This window comes from Bos mutus, chromosome 9, assembly GCF_027580195.1.
Source record: "Bos mutus isolate GX-2022 chromosome 9, NWIPB_WYAK_1.1, whole genome shotgun sequence".
NCBI lineage: Eukaryota > Metazoa > Chordata > Mammalia > Artiodactyla > Bovidae > Bos > Bos mutus.
The window spans coordinates 22,892,987-22,910,701 of record NC_091625.1 but is presented as its reverse complement, the minus strand read 5'-3'; the positions used below and the strand labels follow the sequence as shown (position 1 = coordinate 22,910,701).

At 38.8% G+C, this 17,715-nt stretch overlaps 1 protein-coding gene across 6 annotated transcripts in view; it reads left to right on the top strand.

The window, feature by feature from the left end:
• The window catches only part of UBE3D (ubiquitin protein ligase E3D), a 166,695-nt gene that overhangs the window by 118,581 nt on the left and 30,399 nt on the right, over positions 1-17,715 (top strand). For 3 of the 6 annotated variants that reach the window (XM_070376256.1, XM_070376260.1, XM_070376259.1), the window contains exon 10: positions 14,180-14,293. The exons of 1 other annotated variant lie outside the window; for it this stretch is intronic. In XM_070376256.1, the coding sequence (XP_070232357.1) occupies positions 14,180-14,293 (114 nt within the window). The remainder of the gene's footprint in view (positions 1-14,179; positions 14,294-17,715) is intronic. 2 more of the 6 variants (XM_070376257.1, XM_070376258.1) reach the window with 1 other exon arrangement.

Genomic DNA, 17,715 nt, shown 5'->3' with positions numbered 1-17,715 from the left:
AGACAATGAAAAAATCCTAAGTATCATCTCAGGAAAATTATCCTCATAAAGCAAAACAAAAGTGTAAGTTCACACTCCAAACAGAATTAAGAATTCTCAAACAAGCATTTGTGAATATGAAAAGCCACTCTAAATCAAATGCAAAATGGACAAAACCCTGGATAAATAAAGAAGGAGTTCATTGAACTCGGGAAAGAAATGAAAGAAAAAGATAACATTACTTCAGAAATGAAAAATTAATTAAAAAGTGCCCAAGTGAAAGTACTGTAATGAAAATTTAATAAGAGGTTTGAAGAAAGATAGGAAAATAACCAAGAAAAGGAAAAATGACATAAAGAAGGATGTTAAAAAGTAGCTGAAGGGGAGGTAGATTTTTACCTCTACCCTCTTGGGTTTTTTTGGCTGTCTTTGAGAATTAAATGTGGATGGTAACTGCAGCCATGAAATTAAAAGACGCTTGCTCCTTGAAAGAAAAACTATGACAAACCTAGACAGCATGTTAAAAAGCAGAGACATGACTTTGCCAACAAAAGTCCATCTAGTCAAAGCTATGGTTTTTCAAGTAGTCATATCTACTTGATATGAGTTGTACTGGATACAACTCATATCTGTACTGTCCAACTCTACTGTACAACTCTACTGGATATGAGAGTTGTACCATAAAGAAGGCTGAGCACTGAAGAATTTATGCTTTTAACCTGTAGTGTTGGAGAAGACTCTTGAGAGTCCCTTGGATTGCAAGGAGACCAAACCAGTCAATCCTAGAGGAAATCAGTCCTGAATATTCATTGAAAAGACTGATGCTGAAGCTGAAGCTCCAGTACTTTGGCTACTTGATGTGAAGAGCTGACTCATTAGAAAAGACCCTGATGCTGGGAAAAATAGAAGGCAGGAGGAGAAGGAGATGACAGAGGACGAGATGGCTGGATGGCATCACTGACTCGATGGACATGAGTTTGAGCAAGGTCTGGGAGATGGTGAAGGACAGGGAAGCCTGGCATGTTACTGTCCATGGGATCGCAAAGAGGCAGACACGACTGAGCGACTGAACAACGATAACAAAGACAGATTATCAGGGGAAAAGTATACAAATTTATATACATTTTACATGGCATAAGAGCCGTCATAAGGAATGAAGATCAAAGAAATGGCAAACTCACATGCTTTAATAGTAGGTTGAACAGAGAGAAGCATTTGTGGAAAAGTAACTAACGACTGAATATGTGGAAAAGCTAAAAGAAGGTAATTATTTTAACTGGGTCTGTTGGCATACAGTTCGTTCAGTCTCAACTTTCTTTGATGATATGTCCCAAAGTTGAATGCTGTAGAGTGATCCCATATGCCCCTAACTAGCTTCCCCCTGATATTAGCGTCTTTTCTCTAACTCTCAAATTATCTGAAGATAAAAAAGTTTTAAAATAATGGGTGTCATACCAAAAAATGAAAATAAAGATATTCTAAAAAGAAAATAAAGATATTCTGTGCAAAGTGGGAGGCTAGACCAGGGCTTATCTTTTGAGCCCTAAGAGAGGGAATGTCTTGGTACCACCTCAGGAAGAGAGGTGTTAGAGGGCAGCCAGACTCCCATCTGAGGGTCCAGGCCAAGAAGTTGTAGGGATGCAATTCAGGAAGTCCTCACATACTGACATGGGCTTAGTTTCCAAAATAAATGAACAGTTCATACAACTCATAACAACAACAAAACCCAATCAAGAAAATGAGCAGAAGATCTAAATAGACATTTCCCCAAAGAAGACATACAGATAGCCAATAAGCATATGAAAAGATGATTGACTTCTCTACTTATTAGGGAAATGCAAATCAAGACAACAATGAGTTATTACCTCACACTGGTCAGAACTGGCATCATCAAAAAGTCTACAATTAAATGCTGGAGAGAGTGGAGAAAAGGGAAATTACACTATTGATGGAAATGTAAACTGGCGCAGTCACTACGGCAAACAGTTTGGAGATTCCTTAAAAATTTTTTTTAAATAGAGCTACTGTATGATCCTGCAATCCCACTCCTGGGCTTATATCTGGAGAAAAAGCTAATGAAAAGATACATGCAACTCAGTGTTCATAGCAGCACTATTTACAATAGCCAAGACATGGAAGCAACCTAAATGTCCATCAGCAGATGAATGGACAAAGAAGATGTGGTACATATGTATGATGCACCTATTACTAAATCATAAAAAGAGTGAGATAATGCCATTTGCAGCAACATTAAAGTGAAAGTGAAGTCACTCAGTCGTGTCCGACTCTTTGTGACCCCATGGACTAGCCTACCAGGCTCCTCCGTCCATGGGATTTTCCAAGCAAGAATACTGGAGTGGGTTGCCATTTCCTTCTCCAGGGGATCTTCCCGACCCAGAGACTGAACCCGGGTCTCCTGCATTATAAATTATCATAGAAGATGACTTCACTAAGTGAAGTAAGTCAGACAGGGAACTATATTGAATATCTTTTAAAAAACTATAATGGAAGAAAATATGAAAAAGGATATATATACACACATACATATATATATGTAAAACTGAATCACTTGCTATGAACCAGAAATTAACATAACACTGTAAATTTACTATACATCTATGAAAAATAAAAAATAAATCACACTGATAGTAGGTTACTTTATTACTATGATATGTAAGATAATATATATAAGACTTGAGGTTAAGATGGAAAGTTTTAATATATGCACAATAATTAATTGTTTTTAGTGTGGCCACCATTTATTTCAAAGGTTTGAAATTTCTTGATGGTATAAATTCACAGCTTGAGGGATTGGAGGATGGAGGGAAATGCTAAAGAAGTAAATGTTGGTTATCTTCATCTTAAAGATATCTATTCATTAACAGTAGGGTTCATAGTGTAGATGGTGGTGTTAAGGAACTGGAATCTTAAGAAAATCAGAAATCTTCTTTTTATAGTTACAGAAAGCCCTTTTATAGTCCTTTAATTATAAAAGAAGTTTAGCAAAAAATGGCATTTTCTCAAAAAGCATAAAAGTGATCCTTTCCTCCAAAAAGTCTTAATTCCATGATGCAGCAGACAATTCTAGTTAGTCAGAATTTATTCCATTAGATGGAATCAAGGCCCAGGATTATGCAGGACAAATATGACTATTAAACAGCCATGCCTAAGAACTAAGAAAGTCATTAAGAAAGGGTTCATTGGCTTGTGGGCTAAATGGATATCTTACCTTTACCCAAAGAGAGATTTATTTCTTTGAGCTCTGATTTTTATCACAAACCCAAGCAAGAATCATACTTGACATAGTTTTATTATTTTGGTTGCCATATTGGTTTTTTGGAATCATGTTTGAAGTAATGCAGAAGAGTTGATGAAATAAGACGTTTGTAGTCATATATTTAAAGTTGGAATAGATTTAGTTACTTAAGCCTTTGTTATAATAGTGTTTCCACAAGAAAATCAAATTCACATTACATCACCTAACATACAACTTCCTCCACCTCAAGAACATAATTTACCATATGTAAAAATACTGCTGCTATTTGGATTCCCTTGGATATCTTTATCCAGCATTTGTCTGAGAGAAAAATTGCCTTATGCATAATCTGAAATAATTGAAATAATTGGAAGTATAATGAGAGCCAACATTTAGAAGCTCCCTTGTGCTTCTTTCTGCTCTGCAAAATAAAATTATCACTGAATGTGTTCATGTTTTAAAATTTAAGCAGACTTGGTAGATTAATCTTGTTTTCTAAATGTGCAGAGGTAGTTATATAAGGTGGTTGGTGTCCCTAAAACAGGTGTTAAAAAATCTTTTTAAGCTTCCCGATATATTTGCATATTTATTATGATGAAGTGGTAATTTGCATTATAGAGCTGATTACAGAAATCAGTATCTCATTGAGCTATATTTTTAAAAATTCATATTATTTCTTGTTTCTCTGCTTTTTACGATACATGTAACACCATTAATAATGTTTTTAGACATCCCTGAGAGATTTGTAGACTTGTTTTAGTTTTTATTGTTGATAGCTATTGGCTTAAAAAAGAAAGTCATTCCTGTGTGTGGCTCCCAGGATCCATTTTAGCATCTGGCCAAATGTTGCACTTTTTACATGGATTCCACTCCATTTCTACATTCATGTTTAGAAGTCACAGTGAAAATTAAATGAAAAGTCTGAGAAAGAGATTGGGTAAATACTTTGGCCACCTGATGGGAAGAGCCAACTCACTTGAAAAAACTGATGCTGGGAAAGATTGACAGCAAGCGGAGAAGGGGGCAGCAGAGGGTGAGATGGTTAGATAACATCACTGACTGAAGGGACATGAGTTTGAGCTAACTCAGGAAGATCGTGAAGGACAGGAAAGCCTGGTGTGCTGCAGTCCATGGGTTCACAAAGAGTCAGACACAACGTAGCTACTGAACAACGAAAGCAAGCTGAGATTTCCTTCTTTAGGCTTCATAAAAGACTGGGAAAGTGTTCTGTCTTCTGACCTAGGGAACTAGGGAAGAAGGACCAATAATAAAGAAAGAACTTTCGTAAAAATTGCAAGGATGTTCAAAAGGTGCTGGGCAGGCAGAAAATATGACAGCGCTCCAGGGACATTTTGTTAAAGTAGATTGAGTCATAAAGAAAATATATCCAGATTAAAAGAAAGGTGACTTTATTATTCTTTCTTCAAATCATATATTTTATTTTTTAAAGGAGGCTTTGTTTTCAGACATATCTGTGTCACTTAACCTTATCATTCAAATTTCTGTCCCCATGTGCATAGCAAATCTTGACTTTGGTAGGCCATAAACACAAAACCTAAGCAAATTAAATCTGGGGGAGAAACTCATTTTCCTTATCCCCAACCTTGTGCTGACTTTTATCATGAGTGTCATCACTAGCTAACCCATTTCTCTACATGGAAAAATGGAAATTACTTTTCTCCTCCATGATGTGGGAACCTGCCAATTTTTCCTTTCTGATATAGGCTAGTCTCCTTTAGACATTGTTCTGATATTTCTGATATGTTTTTCTTTAGTCATCATTCTCTTATCTTACCAATAACCTGAAAATCATGTCCCTAAATTGGATCTCTTTGAAGAAAAAAAAAATGAGAACGTGAGCTCTGAGGCAGAGTGCCATGGTTCAACTGGAAGAAACAAGAATCCTTTAAAAAAAAAAAAAAAATTTCTCTCTAATTTTAAAAGAAATATATAGTAACTATTGGATATTTAAAAACAAAAATACCTAAAAAGGAAAAATAAAACTTCCAGAATCGTATCCTTCAGTATTAGCATTTAGTGTATTTCCTTCTGAAGTTTTCTCTACGTGCATGGATGGGAGAGCTCATGGTGTGTGGTGGAAGCTCAAGAGAGAAGGTAGTTGGTTTTACAAAACTAGTATATTTTTCATAATGTTAAATCCTGCTTTCTTCTTTTGTGGATTTAAGTTTCTTGTATCATTTAATAGATGTAGATTATTAAAAAAGGAAAGACTAGAGATCTGTTCAAGACAATTAGAGATACCAAGGGAACATTTCATGCAAAGATGGGTTCGATAAAGGACAGAAATGGTATGGACCTAACAGAAGCAGAAGATATTAAGAAGAGGTGGCAAGAATACACAGAAGAACTGTACAAAAAAGATCTTAATGACCCAGATAACTACAATGGTGTGATCACTCACCAGGAGCCAGACATCCTGGAATGTGAAGTGAAGTGGGCCTTAGAAAGCATCACTATGAACAAAGCTAGTGGAGGTGATGGAATTCCAGTTGAGCTATTTCAAATCCTGACAGATGATGCTGTGAAAGTGCTGCACTCAATATGCCAGCAAATCTGGAAAACTCAGCAGTGGCAACAGGACTGGAAAAGGTCAGTTTTCACTCCAATCCCAAAGAAAGGCAATGACAAAGAATGCTCAAACTACCACACAATTGCACTCATCTCACATGCTAGTAAAGTAATGCTCAAAATTCTCCAAGCCAGGCTTCAGCAATACATGAACCGTGAACTTCCAGATGTTCAAGCTGGTTTTAGAAAAGGCAGGGGAACCAGAGATCAAATTGCCAACATCTGCTGGATCATGGAAAAAGCAAGAGAGTTCCAGAAAAACATCTATTTCTGCTTTATTGACTACACCAAAGCCTTTGACTGTGTGGATCACAATAAACTGTGGAAAATTCTGAAAGAGATGGGAATAACAGACCACCTGATCTGCCTCTTGAGAAACCTATATGCAGGTCAGGAAGCAACAGTTAGAACTAGACATGGAACAACAGACTGGTTCCAAATAGGAAAAGGAGTACATCAAGGCTGTATATTGTCACCCTGCTTATTTAACTTATATGCAGAGTACCTCATGAGAAACGCTGGCCTGGAAGAAGCACAAGCTGGAATCAAGATTGCTGGGAGAAATATCAATAACCTCAGATATGCAGATGACACCACCCTTATGGCAGAAAGTGAAGAGGAACTAAAACTCTTGATGAAAGTGAAAGAGGAGAGTGAAAAAGTTGGCTTAAAGCTCAACATTCAGAAAATGAAGATCATGGCATCTGGTCCCATCACTTCATGGGAAATAGATGGGGAAACAGTGGAAATAATGTCAGACTTTATTTGGGGGGGCTCCAAAATCACTGCAGTCACTGCAGATGGTGACTGCAGCCATGAAATTAAAAGACGCTTACTCCTTGAAAGGAAAGTTATGACCAACCTAGATAGCATATTAAAAAGCAGAAATATTACTTTGCCAACAAAGGTCCATCTAGTGAAGGCTATGGTTTTCCTGTGATCATGTATGGATGTGAGAGTTGGACTGTGAAGAAAGCTGAGCACCGAAGAATTGATGCTTTTGAACTGTGGTGTTGGAGTAGACTCTTGAGAGTCTCTTGGACTGCAAGGAGATCCAACCAGTCCATCCTAAAGGAGATCAGTCCTGGGTGTTCTTTGGAAGGACTGATGCTAAAGCTGAAACTCCAATACTTTGGCCACCTAATGCGAAGAGTTGACTCATTGGAAAAGACTCTGATGCTGGGAGGGATTGGGGGCAGGAGGAAAAGGGGACGACAGAGGATGAGATGGCTGGATGGCATCACCGACTCAATGGACATGAGTTTGGGTGAACTCCGGGAGTTGGTGATGGACAGGGAGGCCTGGCGTGGTGCAGTTCATGGGGTCTCAAAGAGTCAGACACGACTGAGCAACTGAACTGAACTGATCATTTGATAACAACAATAGCTAATATTTATTGAGTGTTTACAATATGGTAGTCACTCCTGTAAGCACTTTATACATATTAACTCATTGAATATTTTCTAGAGTCCCTAATATAAGTACTGTCAATGTCTACCTTTGTCACATGAGGAAACAGAATCACAGAAAGATTTTAAGTCACCCAGGTTCACAAAGCTTGTAAATGAGAGGGGTGAGATTCAAACTCAGATCTCACTCTAGAGTCTGTCTGTGGCTTTTCACTTTAGCAGTTGATTTCTGTCACTTTAAAACATGATTTGTAATATCTATATGATATTCAATCATAAATAGTATTGATTTTTCTTCTTTTCCTTTAATGTTATATTTTTGTGAATAGTTTCTCTGGCCATTAGTGTGATTTTCAAACATAATATTTAGTGACTGCATAATGTTCATTTGTATGAATATTTGCATGAAGCCTGAGTCTGTTTCCAGTTTTTAATATGATAAAAACAGAGTCCTTCTCTGGGCCTGGGGTTAAAGCATCTTTGGGGTTATGGTCTCCCCACCATAGCCATGACAAAGGGCCTTGTCTGAGGAGTCTGTGCCAAGGGAACAAAAGATGCTCCACAGTTTACATAGACAAGAGATAATTGTGATAAACCGATTTCTGGAACATCAAGAGAAATTTGATCATTCTGAACCACCTCCAAAGGCAGGCAAAACAAACCTTTTATGGCCTGTGTCCTGGCTTCCCTACCATCCTGCAAAGAGGCAAATGGAACAAATGAGCAGGAAAATCAGAATATAGGCAAAGAAAATATCAGCGTTGCTTTCCCAGCAGAGTGTAGGCAGCTTTGTGACAAAGATAATTCATACAGAGGAGGGTCTTGGCGATGCCCGGCAGTGGAAGGGGCATGTCTTGATCTTTATAAATGTGAAAAGCTGAAGCAGAAAGAGAAGACTCTTATTTGCCCAGATAAACGGAAAACAGGGATCAGGAGGCCTGGCACAAAGGAGTCCTGTTTAATTCTGGGCAGAACTTGGCCTGCTGTTTGATGGGGACTCCAGCTTACCATATTTACAGAAATAATTGAAAAGAATCTCTGAAGTTCTAAGAATAAAGCTCAGGTCCAGATCACACTGAAGTCTTGGACTGAAGACTCAGGAATTGGGTCTTTTTAAAATATGGCCAAAGGATATAATAAATCTCTGGTCCTCTTATAAACTCACTGCAGGGGCAGTCTCAATGCAAGTAAAGCACCACTCGTATTTTTGGGAAGGCGGTGTCCTTTAACCCTAGTGGTAACCTTATCAGGATGTCCACATTGTCTTCTTGAGGGCTAAGAAGGGAGGAGGTGCTGTACTTGTAGCCATTGTCACTGCCTCAAGCTTGCATTGTTGGTTCAGCTGTGTTCAACTCTTTGCGACCCTACGTACTGTAGCCCACCAGGCTCCTCTGTCCATGGGATTCTCCAAGCAAGAATATTGAGGTGGGTTGCCATGCCCTTCTCCAGGGAATCTTCTTGACCCAGGGATTTAACCCATGCCTCATGTCTCCTGCATTGGCAGGAGGGTTCTTTGAGATGGATCTGGCCCTCTTTGTGAACATAACCTCAGGCATAAGCCCACCAAGCCAGATGTCATTAGAGCCAAGAATGGGGAAACCATTCAAGTCAATAACATTGATGCTGACCGAACGATAGTAACTAACATTCTCTATTCTATGATACTCTCAATGCACATCTTCAATCCACAGTTCATCAGAAATGAACTGTGTTCATCAACCTTAGCAAGTGCCATAGACATACCTTTGTTGAATGGTGAGGAGGACAAGTATGACTGGAATCTTACCAGTTCACACTGGTGGTATACCAAACTACTTGAGGCCAGCATTGAACTGGATTACCATGTCTGACGGATGTCTCTATTTGAATGTCATATAAGGCAGGTTACAGATTGTCAGCTAGTTACTGTTAGTAACAGTGGATAGTGTAGGTCTGTAGGGCCGTGTCACACCACAGCTGAATGGGACTCATTCTCAATGGGCTCATTTAATAATGACCAGTAAAGATGAGACCAGTGATAACCATTAAAGATAAGATTCCATATCTTAGGAAAAACATGACCAGGAGGCCAACAAGGACTCTGACAGAGTTCTTAGTTAGGTTCAGTCAAGAACAAGGTTAAGGTTTAATTTAAATACTATAAAATTTCTACAGCCTCACTTAAATCAGGCAGTTAAACTTCAAAATATTTTTGAATGGATGGAAATTTTTTAAAGGAAACAAGTGATGACATTTTTAAAACGTAGAATAAGATGAAATATGTATATCTTAGGTTTACTTTTCCAGTTTATGTGAAGATTCTGTGGTTTTAAAAATAAAACTAGTATCCTTCTGGACAAGGAATTTTTTTTTTTTTTTAGCAGTTGGTCCTTGTTGTTTATACGTGTGTGTGTGTCTGTATGTATATATATATATATTTTTTTTTTCTTATTTTAATTTTGGCCACACCCAGTGATATATGGGACCTTAGTTCCCATCCAGGGATCAAACCCAGGCCCTCTGTAGTAGAAGGCAGAGTCTTAACCACTGGACCATTGAGGAAGTCCTTGGGCAAGGATTTTTTTTAAACATACTCTATAACCAGTAATTAATTGCTTACAAATTGCCTAGTCACTTTTCAGGTTATACAATAGAATTGAGAAGCAAAATACAGTGTTTAGAATTTGTGCTACTAGAGACTGAACAAACCAAAGTTACTCAGCAGTTTTCAGAAACAAATACAGCTTTTGGAAAAAAAATTAAAATTGTACTATAGGAATGTTCCTTATCTATAAGCCTTAGCTGAATATATAATCATTTTTGAAGTCAAGGGTTATGAATATTTTTAATGTTTTTTATTTTGCTACATTTTACCAAATTACTCTCCAGAAAGTTAATATCAATTTACTTTTCCACCAAAGTATGTTGTTTTATCAGTTAGTAGTTGAAAGCTCTTCAAGAGAAAGGCTGTACCTTTTTTGCTTTTATTACTGTGCATCTTGTCAGGTACAGTGTCTCACTTTATAATAGAAAGTCAGTAAATGTTTTTGAATAAAGAAAGAAATGTGTTTAACAATGGCTGTTTTAAGACTTTTAAGTAGTTTTTTACCCCTCTGGCTTTTCTTTATATGCTGTATTGCATATGCATGTTTCTACTTAAGAAAGAAATTACCCTCTTTTCATTGCTTTACCTATTTTGAATTACCAGGTATGCAGGGAAGGTATAATTAACCTACAAAGAGTATTACAAAGCTTAATTTAAGGGGTTACAAAGAATCCGACATGACTAAGCAACTAGGCACAGTGTGGTACAGTACAACTATTGTTGTGTTGTTTGGTCGCTCAGCTGTGTCCTACTCTTTGCAACCCCATGGACTGCAGCACACCAGGCTTCCCTGTCCTTCACCATCTCCCAGAGCTTGCTCAAACTCATGTCCATCAAGTCAGTGATGCCATACAACCATCTCATCCTCTGTCATCCCCTTCTCCTCCCACCTTAAATCTTTCCCAGCATCAGGGTCTTATCTAATGAATCAGCTCTTTATATTAGGTGGCCAAAGTATTGGAATTTCAGCTTCAACATCAGTCCTTCCAATGAATATTCAGGATTGATTTCCTTTAGGATTGACTAGTTGGATCTCCTTTCAGTCCAAAGGACTCTAAAGAATCATCTCCAACAACACAATTCGAAAGCATTTCTTTGGTGCTCAGCCTTCTTTATAGTCCAACTCTCACATCCATACATGACTACTGGAAAAACCATAGCTTTGACTATATGGACCTTTGTCAGCAAAGTGATGTTTCTGCTTTTTAATACGTTGTCTAGGTTTGTCATAGCTCGTCTTCCAAAGAGCAAGTGTCTTTGAATTTCATGGCTGCAGTCAATATTTGGAGTGATTTTGGAGCCCAAGAAAAATAGTCTGTCGCTGTTTCCACTGTTTCCTCATCTGTATGCCATGAAATGATGGGACTGGATGCCTTGATCTTAGTTTTTGGAATGCTGAGTTTTAAGCCAGCTTTTTCACTCTCCTCTTTCACCTTCATCAAGAGGCTCTTTATTTCCTCTTCACTTTCTGCCATAAGGGTGGTGTCATTTGCATATCTGAGGTTATTGGTATTTCTCCCATCAGTCTTGATTCCAGCTTGTGGTTCATCCAGCCCTGCATTTCACATAATGTACTCTGCATATAAGTTAAATAAGTATGAACTGAAAGTCACTCAGTCATGTCTGACTCTTTGCAACCCCATGGACTGTACAGTCCTTGCAATTCTCTAGGCCAGAATACTGGAGTGGGTAGCCAAGGGATCCAGGGCATTATCCCACCCCAGGGATCGAACCCTGATCTGCACTGCAGACAGATTCTTTACCATCTGAGCAACCAGGGAAGCCCAAGTTAAAGAAACAGGGTGACAATAGACAACCTTGATGCACTTCTTTCCCAGTTTTGAACCATTCTATTGTTCCATGTTCAGTTCTAACTGTTTTCTTGACTTGCATACAGGTTTCTCAGGAGGCAGGTAAGGTAGTCTGGTATTGCCATCTCTAAGAATTTTCCACAGTTTGTTGTGATCCACATAGTCAGTGTCTTTAATGTAGTCAGTGAAGCAGAAGTAAATTTTTTTTGAAATTCTCTTGCTTTTTCTATGACCCACTGGATGTTGGCTGTTTGATTTCTGGCTCCTCTGCCTTTTCTAAGTCCAGCTTATACGCCTGGCAGTTCTTGGTTCATGTACCATTGAAGCTTAGCTTGGAGGATTTTGAGCATGACCTTGCTAGCTAGTACAACTATTATTTCTTCTTAATCACTAGTTAACCACTTCAGTGATGTCCCATCTTGTGTTTTGCCTTCTCCATTATATTTCTGATGTCAATTTTTATATTTTTTGTTTTCAGAAATACTGTTAGGTTCTTCAGATCTACCTATAAGTTTTGAAAGTCTCATGTTCCCTGGGCATACCTTTGATACTTGTTTTATTTCTTTATACATACTTATTATCTATTTGTCCATAATTAAAATCCCTTCCGCTCTGTGGATCTGATTCTATGCCTTGTTCCTGCTAAGCTGCTCACATATAGGATAACTGTGCCGGCAAGCTCATGCTCTCCTTGAAACCTCATCTGTGGGAGTTCTTCGAGGCCTGGGTGGAAGGTATGATCCTGCAGAGAGGATTATTTGTGAGGCTCCATAAACATGGTGAATTCTAATTCCAAACGTGCACTAGTGTTGACCTGGGATTAGGAATTATCAGGGGTGCCTTTCCCCTGCTCCCCATGCCAGGCTCTGAGTCAAGACCAAGGCAGGCAAGCAGGCTCACCCACTGTCTGCTTCTAGAACATGGGTTTTTTGTTTCCCCAAGTTGTTCATTGCAAGGGAGAGGCAGGGATTCTGACCCAGCCTCCTATTTTGCAGGGCCCCAGGCTTTTCCTCTGACTACCAAAATCCCACAAGCTAAAGCTCATACTCTAGACCTTCAAAATGGGAAGAGGCCTTAGGGAAACTCTTTCTTCAGCCCTGGCTTACTAGGAGGCACCGGATTCTTTTCCCGCCAGGGGATTCAGTTCTTCTTCTAACAGTTAAACTATGGGCTTTAATTTTTTTTTTTTTAATGTTTATTCAGCATATTTAGTCTTTTATACTGAGAGGACTTCTTCTGACATCAGGTCTACAGTATTGGAATTAGATCTTTTGTTTTCTTAAAAGAGAGATCTTTCTAAGGTCTTTCTGACCTACACTCATAGGTCAGTTTAATTTTCTAGGTCACAACCAAGAGCAGAGAAATATGTTAAAAGTAGCAGTAGATACCATTTTGAGTATGGAAGAATGCAGTGAGCTCTATGCCAAGTGTTATACAGGGCTGATTTTATTTAATCAACTATTACCATCACTATTCTGTGAGAGAAGTACTGTCATTCATGTGGCAAAGATGACACCTAAGCTTAGCAAGTTTCTTATGAATTGCCCAGGACCACAGAACTAATTGAAGGCAGGAGGAGAAGGGGATGACTGAGGATGAGATGGTGATGGCATCGCTGAGTCAATGCACATGAGTTTGAGCAAGCTTCGGGAATTGGTCATGGACAGGGGAGCTTGGCATGCTGCAGTCCGTGGGGTCACAAAGAGTTGGACACAACTGAGTGACTGAACTGAACAGGACTAATGGGCTTCCCCAGTGGCTCCGTGGTAAAGAATCCACCTGCAATGCAGAAGATTCAGAAACCCAGGTTTGATCCCTGGGTTAGGAAGATCCTCTGGAGGAGGAAATGGCAACCCATTCCAGTATTCTTGCCCAGAAAATCCCATGGACAGAGGAGCCTGGCGGGCTATAGACCATGGGGTCACAAATGAGTTGGACACGACTGAGCAACTAAACGACAACAAACATAACTAATAAGAAATTTATAATCTTGACCTTGGATCATCATGAAAAGGTTAAATTATGCCTGATGAAATCTTTTTAGACTTGGTACATTGCTATTTTTAAAGGCATCAAAATGTGTAATATATCTTAAATTTCCATTTAAATTGTGTTATTATAGATCAGCATGCTGTTACCCTATTAAAAAGATAAGCATATCAAAGGAGTAGTGAAGGCAATTTAACTTCCTTTCTTTACTACTTTGCCTCCTCAGAGAAAAATTACTCCTAGAATACTTCCCAAGGATTTTCTGAATATCAAATCCCAAAGCGCATTTATTAGCCTGGATGGGAAGGGAAACTTTGGTCACAGATTTTAGAGATTAATTGTGGATCCCTTTTGGTCCATAATTCATCCCAAAACACTTTTCTCCCACAACTTTATAGCCAACTGTGTGGTATTTGGTTATAGTGTTAATATATAGTAATTCTCTTTATGAAAATGTGTTTTTTTAATTTATATACTTTTTTTTCCCCAATTGAGCCTTAATGTTAGAAATCAGACTTGGAAAATGACTTTTCTTAGTAATTTCATATGGTGTTGTTTGAAGTCCTGTCTTCTCAGGTTGCTGCTGCTGCTGCTAAGTCACTTCAGTCGTGTCCGACTCTGTGCGACCCCCATAGACGGCAGCCCACTAGGCTCTGCCGTCCCTGGGATTCTCCAGGTAAGAACACTGGAGTGGGTTGCCATTGCCTTCTCCATTGTGTGAAAGTGAAAAGTGAAAGTGAAGTCGCTCAGTCATGTCCGACTTGTAGAGACCCCATGGACTGCAGCCTACCAGGCTCCTCCATCCATGGGATTTTCTAGGCAAGAGTGCTGGAGTGGCTTGCCATTGCCTTCTCCGCTTCTCAGGTTAGTGAATGTTTATATTGAACCTTCTTGTGTGTGTGTGACATTGTTTCCTGTTTGGCAGTTTGGGGGTAGATGTTGAAATTGCCATGTCTGTGTTTTTCTCAAGCAAGTTTTCTCTCTCCTAGTCAGCCAGTTGTTTCTCCAAAGTAACCAGTCTTTATCAGTCCAGGAAAATGAAGAAAAAGGTTTCTGGGAAGACACTCTGTCCAAATCCAGAAAAATGGTTTCCCTAGGGTTTTGACTTCCTCTGTGCCAGGCTAGTCATTGAGATCCATGCTGCTGCCTCTGGGACCTCCACTGATGACCTTGACCTTGTAGTCATCTGCCCTCCCAGGTCAGGTTACTTTTATGGCCAGAAACTATAAAAAGAGCAGGAGTTGCCACCACTTTGGAACTTAACCCACCCCTCCCCTGACTTTCATCTCAGGAATTCTGTTTTTTCCTTGTGGGGCCGCCAACTTCCCTAGCCTTGGAAGCTCTTGCCTCAAGAGTAAGGAAGGCCAGGAGTTATGCTCATTAGGGTCTTTTCTGCACCTTCTATGCATGAGGTAAGGCCAGGACAGCAAAAGCCATCTTATAAGTTCTTTTATGAATGAATCCGTAGTAGCAAATAAAGACAGTGCACTGGTTTGTATCTCATTATACCGTAGTCCAGGAGATAGTGGAGGACAAAGGAGCCTGGCGTGCTGCAGTCCGTGGAGTTGCAGAGAGTAGGGCATGACTTAGCAACTGAATAACAATACCAAACCTTATGCTTCTGTGGTACTTTATCTAAGCTAAACTCGGAATCTGTTATGGAAAATGCTTTGGTATTCTTTTGAACTTTTTCATCAAGTAAACTCAGGTGTGTTTCTTAATGCCTGATAGCATCATTTTCTCATTTGTAAAGTGACTTTTAAAAACCTCATAATAGTTATGTCATGCATGTAAACAGCAAAAAAAGCTCAGATTTGTGAAGGGCTTGTGTGACAGTAAGCTTCAGTAGAGAAAAGATTTTGGCTTACCCTTTATTTCCCTGATAGAAGGGTAAATTTGTCTTGTCCCTTCAGAAACTAAATGATGACTCGAAGAGAGATATAAAACTGCAGCAAAAACTCAGTCATTACCTTAGTTTTCTTCCTGGCATTCACTGCTGTCTGTGCACTGGTCCCGCCTCCTCACTTTCTCCTCTTTTCCTTTTTCTTTCTTCCCGTTAGAGCCTCTGTGATCTCTCGAGAGAAGGTGGACATTCATTTTCTTTATAAGAATGTATTCCTTTCAATGCTAGGAAAAAGCATTAGAAAAAAAAATTCTCATTTTGTACTGTCATTTTGTTCCACGTCCTTTAGAAAAGGAGGAGAAAGCAAGATTTTTGAGGCAGAATCTTAGCTTTTCTCTTGGTCTCTAAGCGCCCCCTGTATCACTTCTCTACAGTCATCAGTGTTAGTTTTCAGGATCAGTGGGTAGAAACCAGATTTTAATAACTTCCGTGTCTGAGGTTGGCATGGAGGTGGGACAACTGAACATGCACAGGTGTTACCTGTAACTCCCCCAATTGGTTGTCGCATCCAGATATGAGCATACCTTCAGCTAACTTTCTCCAAGCAACAGATGGTACCTGTGTAAGTGCCCTTTCCATATGCTGGGGGTAGATCCCATTGTATTTGTTTTTCCTGTTTTAAAGTTATACTTGCAGTGTGTGCAGATGATATGTGTTTATAGTCATTTTCTTAAAACAGTACCATAAAATCTTTATCTGACTTGTATCTTCTTTTACTCGCCAACATCATTTTATCCACCCCAATACTTATATATCTCCCATTCAAGTCAGTGTTCCATACATGGGAGCTAAATAAAATACTAAGTAATTTACCAGTTATTAATATATTCTGAATGTGCCAGCACTCTATATGAGTTTATGGAAACAAAATGTATGCCCCATGGTCTTCTTTGTTGTCATCTTAAAGATGCTCTAGTAATATTCTTTAAGGTGTATTAATGTGAGGAGTAGAAAATTATTACATACTTAGATATTAGTAAACTTTCTACAGAAATGTCTGAATACTTTATGAACTTTGCTATATTTCATAATTAAATAAGACATCAAATACTAGATATTTAACGCGCAGAGTCTCGGAAATGATAGGTTCAGTAATCGATCCTTTTTTAAGCGTGGACTCAGAAATCAGACAGGTGTGGTATGAAAGCTAAGCCCTTCTACATGCTGACTGTAAGACCCCTCTGAGCTTCTGTTTGTTCATCTGTATATTAATAGTATTAGTTACTTTATGAGAATTGTAATTATAAAGTCAAAGAGTATATGACAGGTGCTTAGAGAAAGATAAATGCTAAGTAAGTGGTTCTTTTCTTTTATCCCTGTGATTATTCCCTCTATTTCTAATTTTGATCATCAACTTCTATTACTCTTGGAGACCTGGTCCCTAGTCTCTGCTGTCTATATACTACTCTAGTTCAACAAGCTATGTTATAAACCTGATATTAGGATCTATAAAGGATCCCAAAAAAGACTAAAATTAACTCCTGTGCTTTTATCACTTCCTGCTCAGGCTGCCATTGCCTACTATGACTGTAACTGCTGAAGTGTAGTTCCAAAGTTTCCAATGAGATCATAAATTCCTTGAAAACGGGAACATCACCTTATATAATTCACAGTGTCCAGAACATTGCTGCATGTCGGCCCAACTATTCAAGGAGAGAATAGCTTTAAAAATTCTAATTCCAGGGGACAGACCATATGGACAAGTAGAAATGGTTAGACTTGTGGAGAACTGAAGAGAGAGAGAGTGAACCAGCTGATTGCTGAGTACCTCTTCAACCCTGGGCTCTGTCAGCCTTCATTACCATGTGAAGTCAGAAGGTAAAAGCAGAGAAGAGAGATAGCAAACTTCAAATATAAAAACATCTTTTGGGGTGATCATTTTTCAGTACAATACTTATTTTTGAAGTGATGCATTTGCACTTGTGTCTGTGTGTATGTGTGTGAGCATGTGCACGCACTCAGTTGTGTCTGACTCTGCAGCCCCATGGATGTATCTCACCAGGTACTTGTTTTTAAAATCGTCTAATTGTACTTGAATTTCGTACAAACCCACTCAGGCCCAGACAGTGATCCTGATGTTTATAACTGAATCTGTAAGAGTGATTGCTTACCAAAAATATTCCTGCTAGCTGCTGCTAAGGTTTTAGCTTTTTTTTATGTGATCTCTTATAATCTACTTTTGCCATATTATAGCT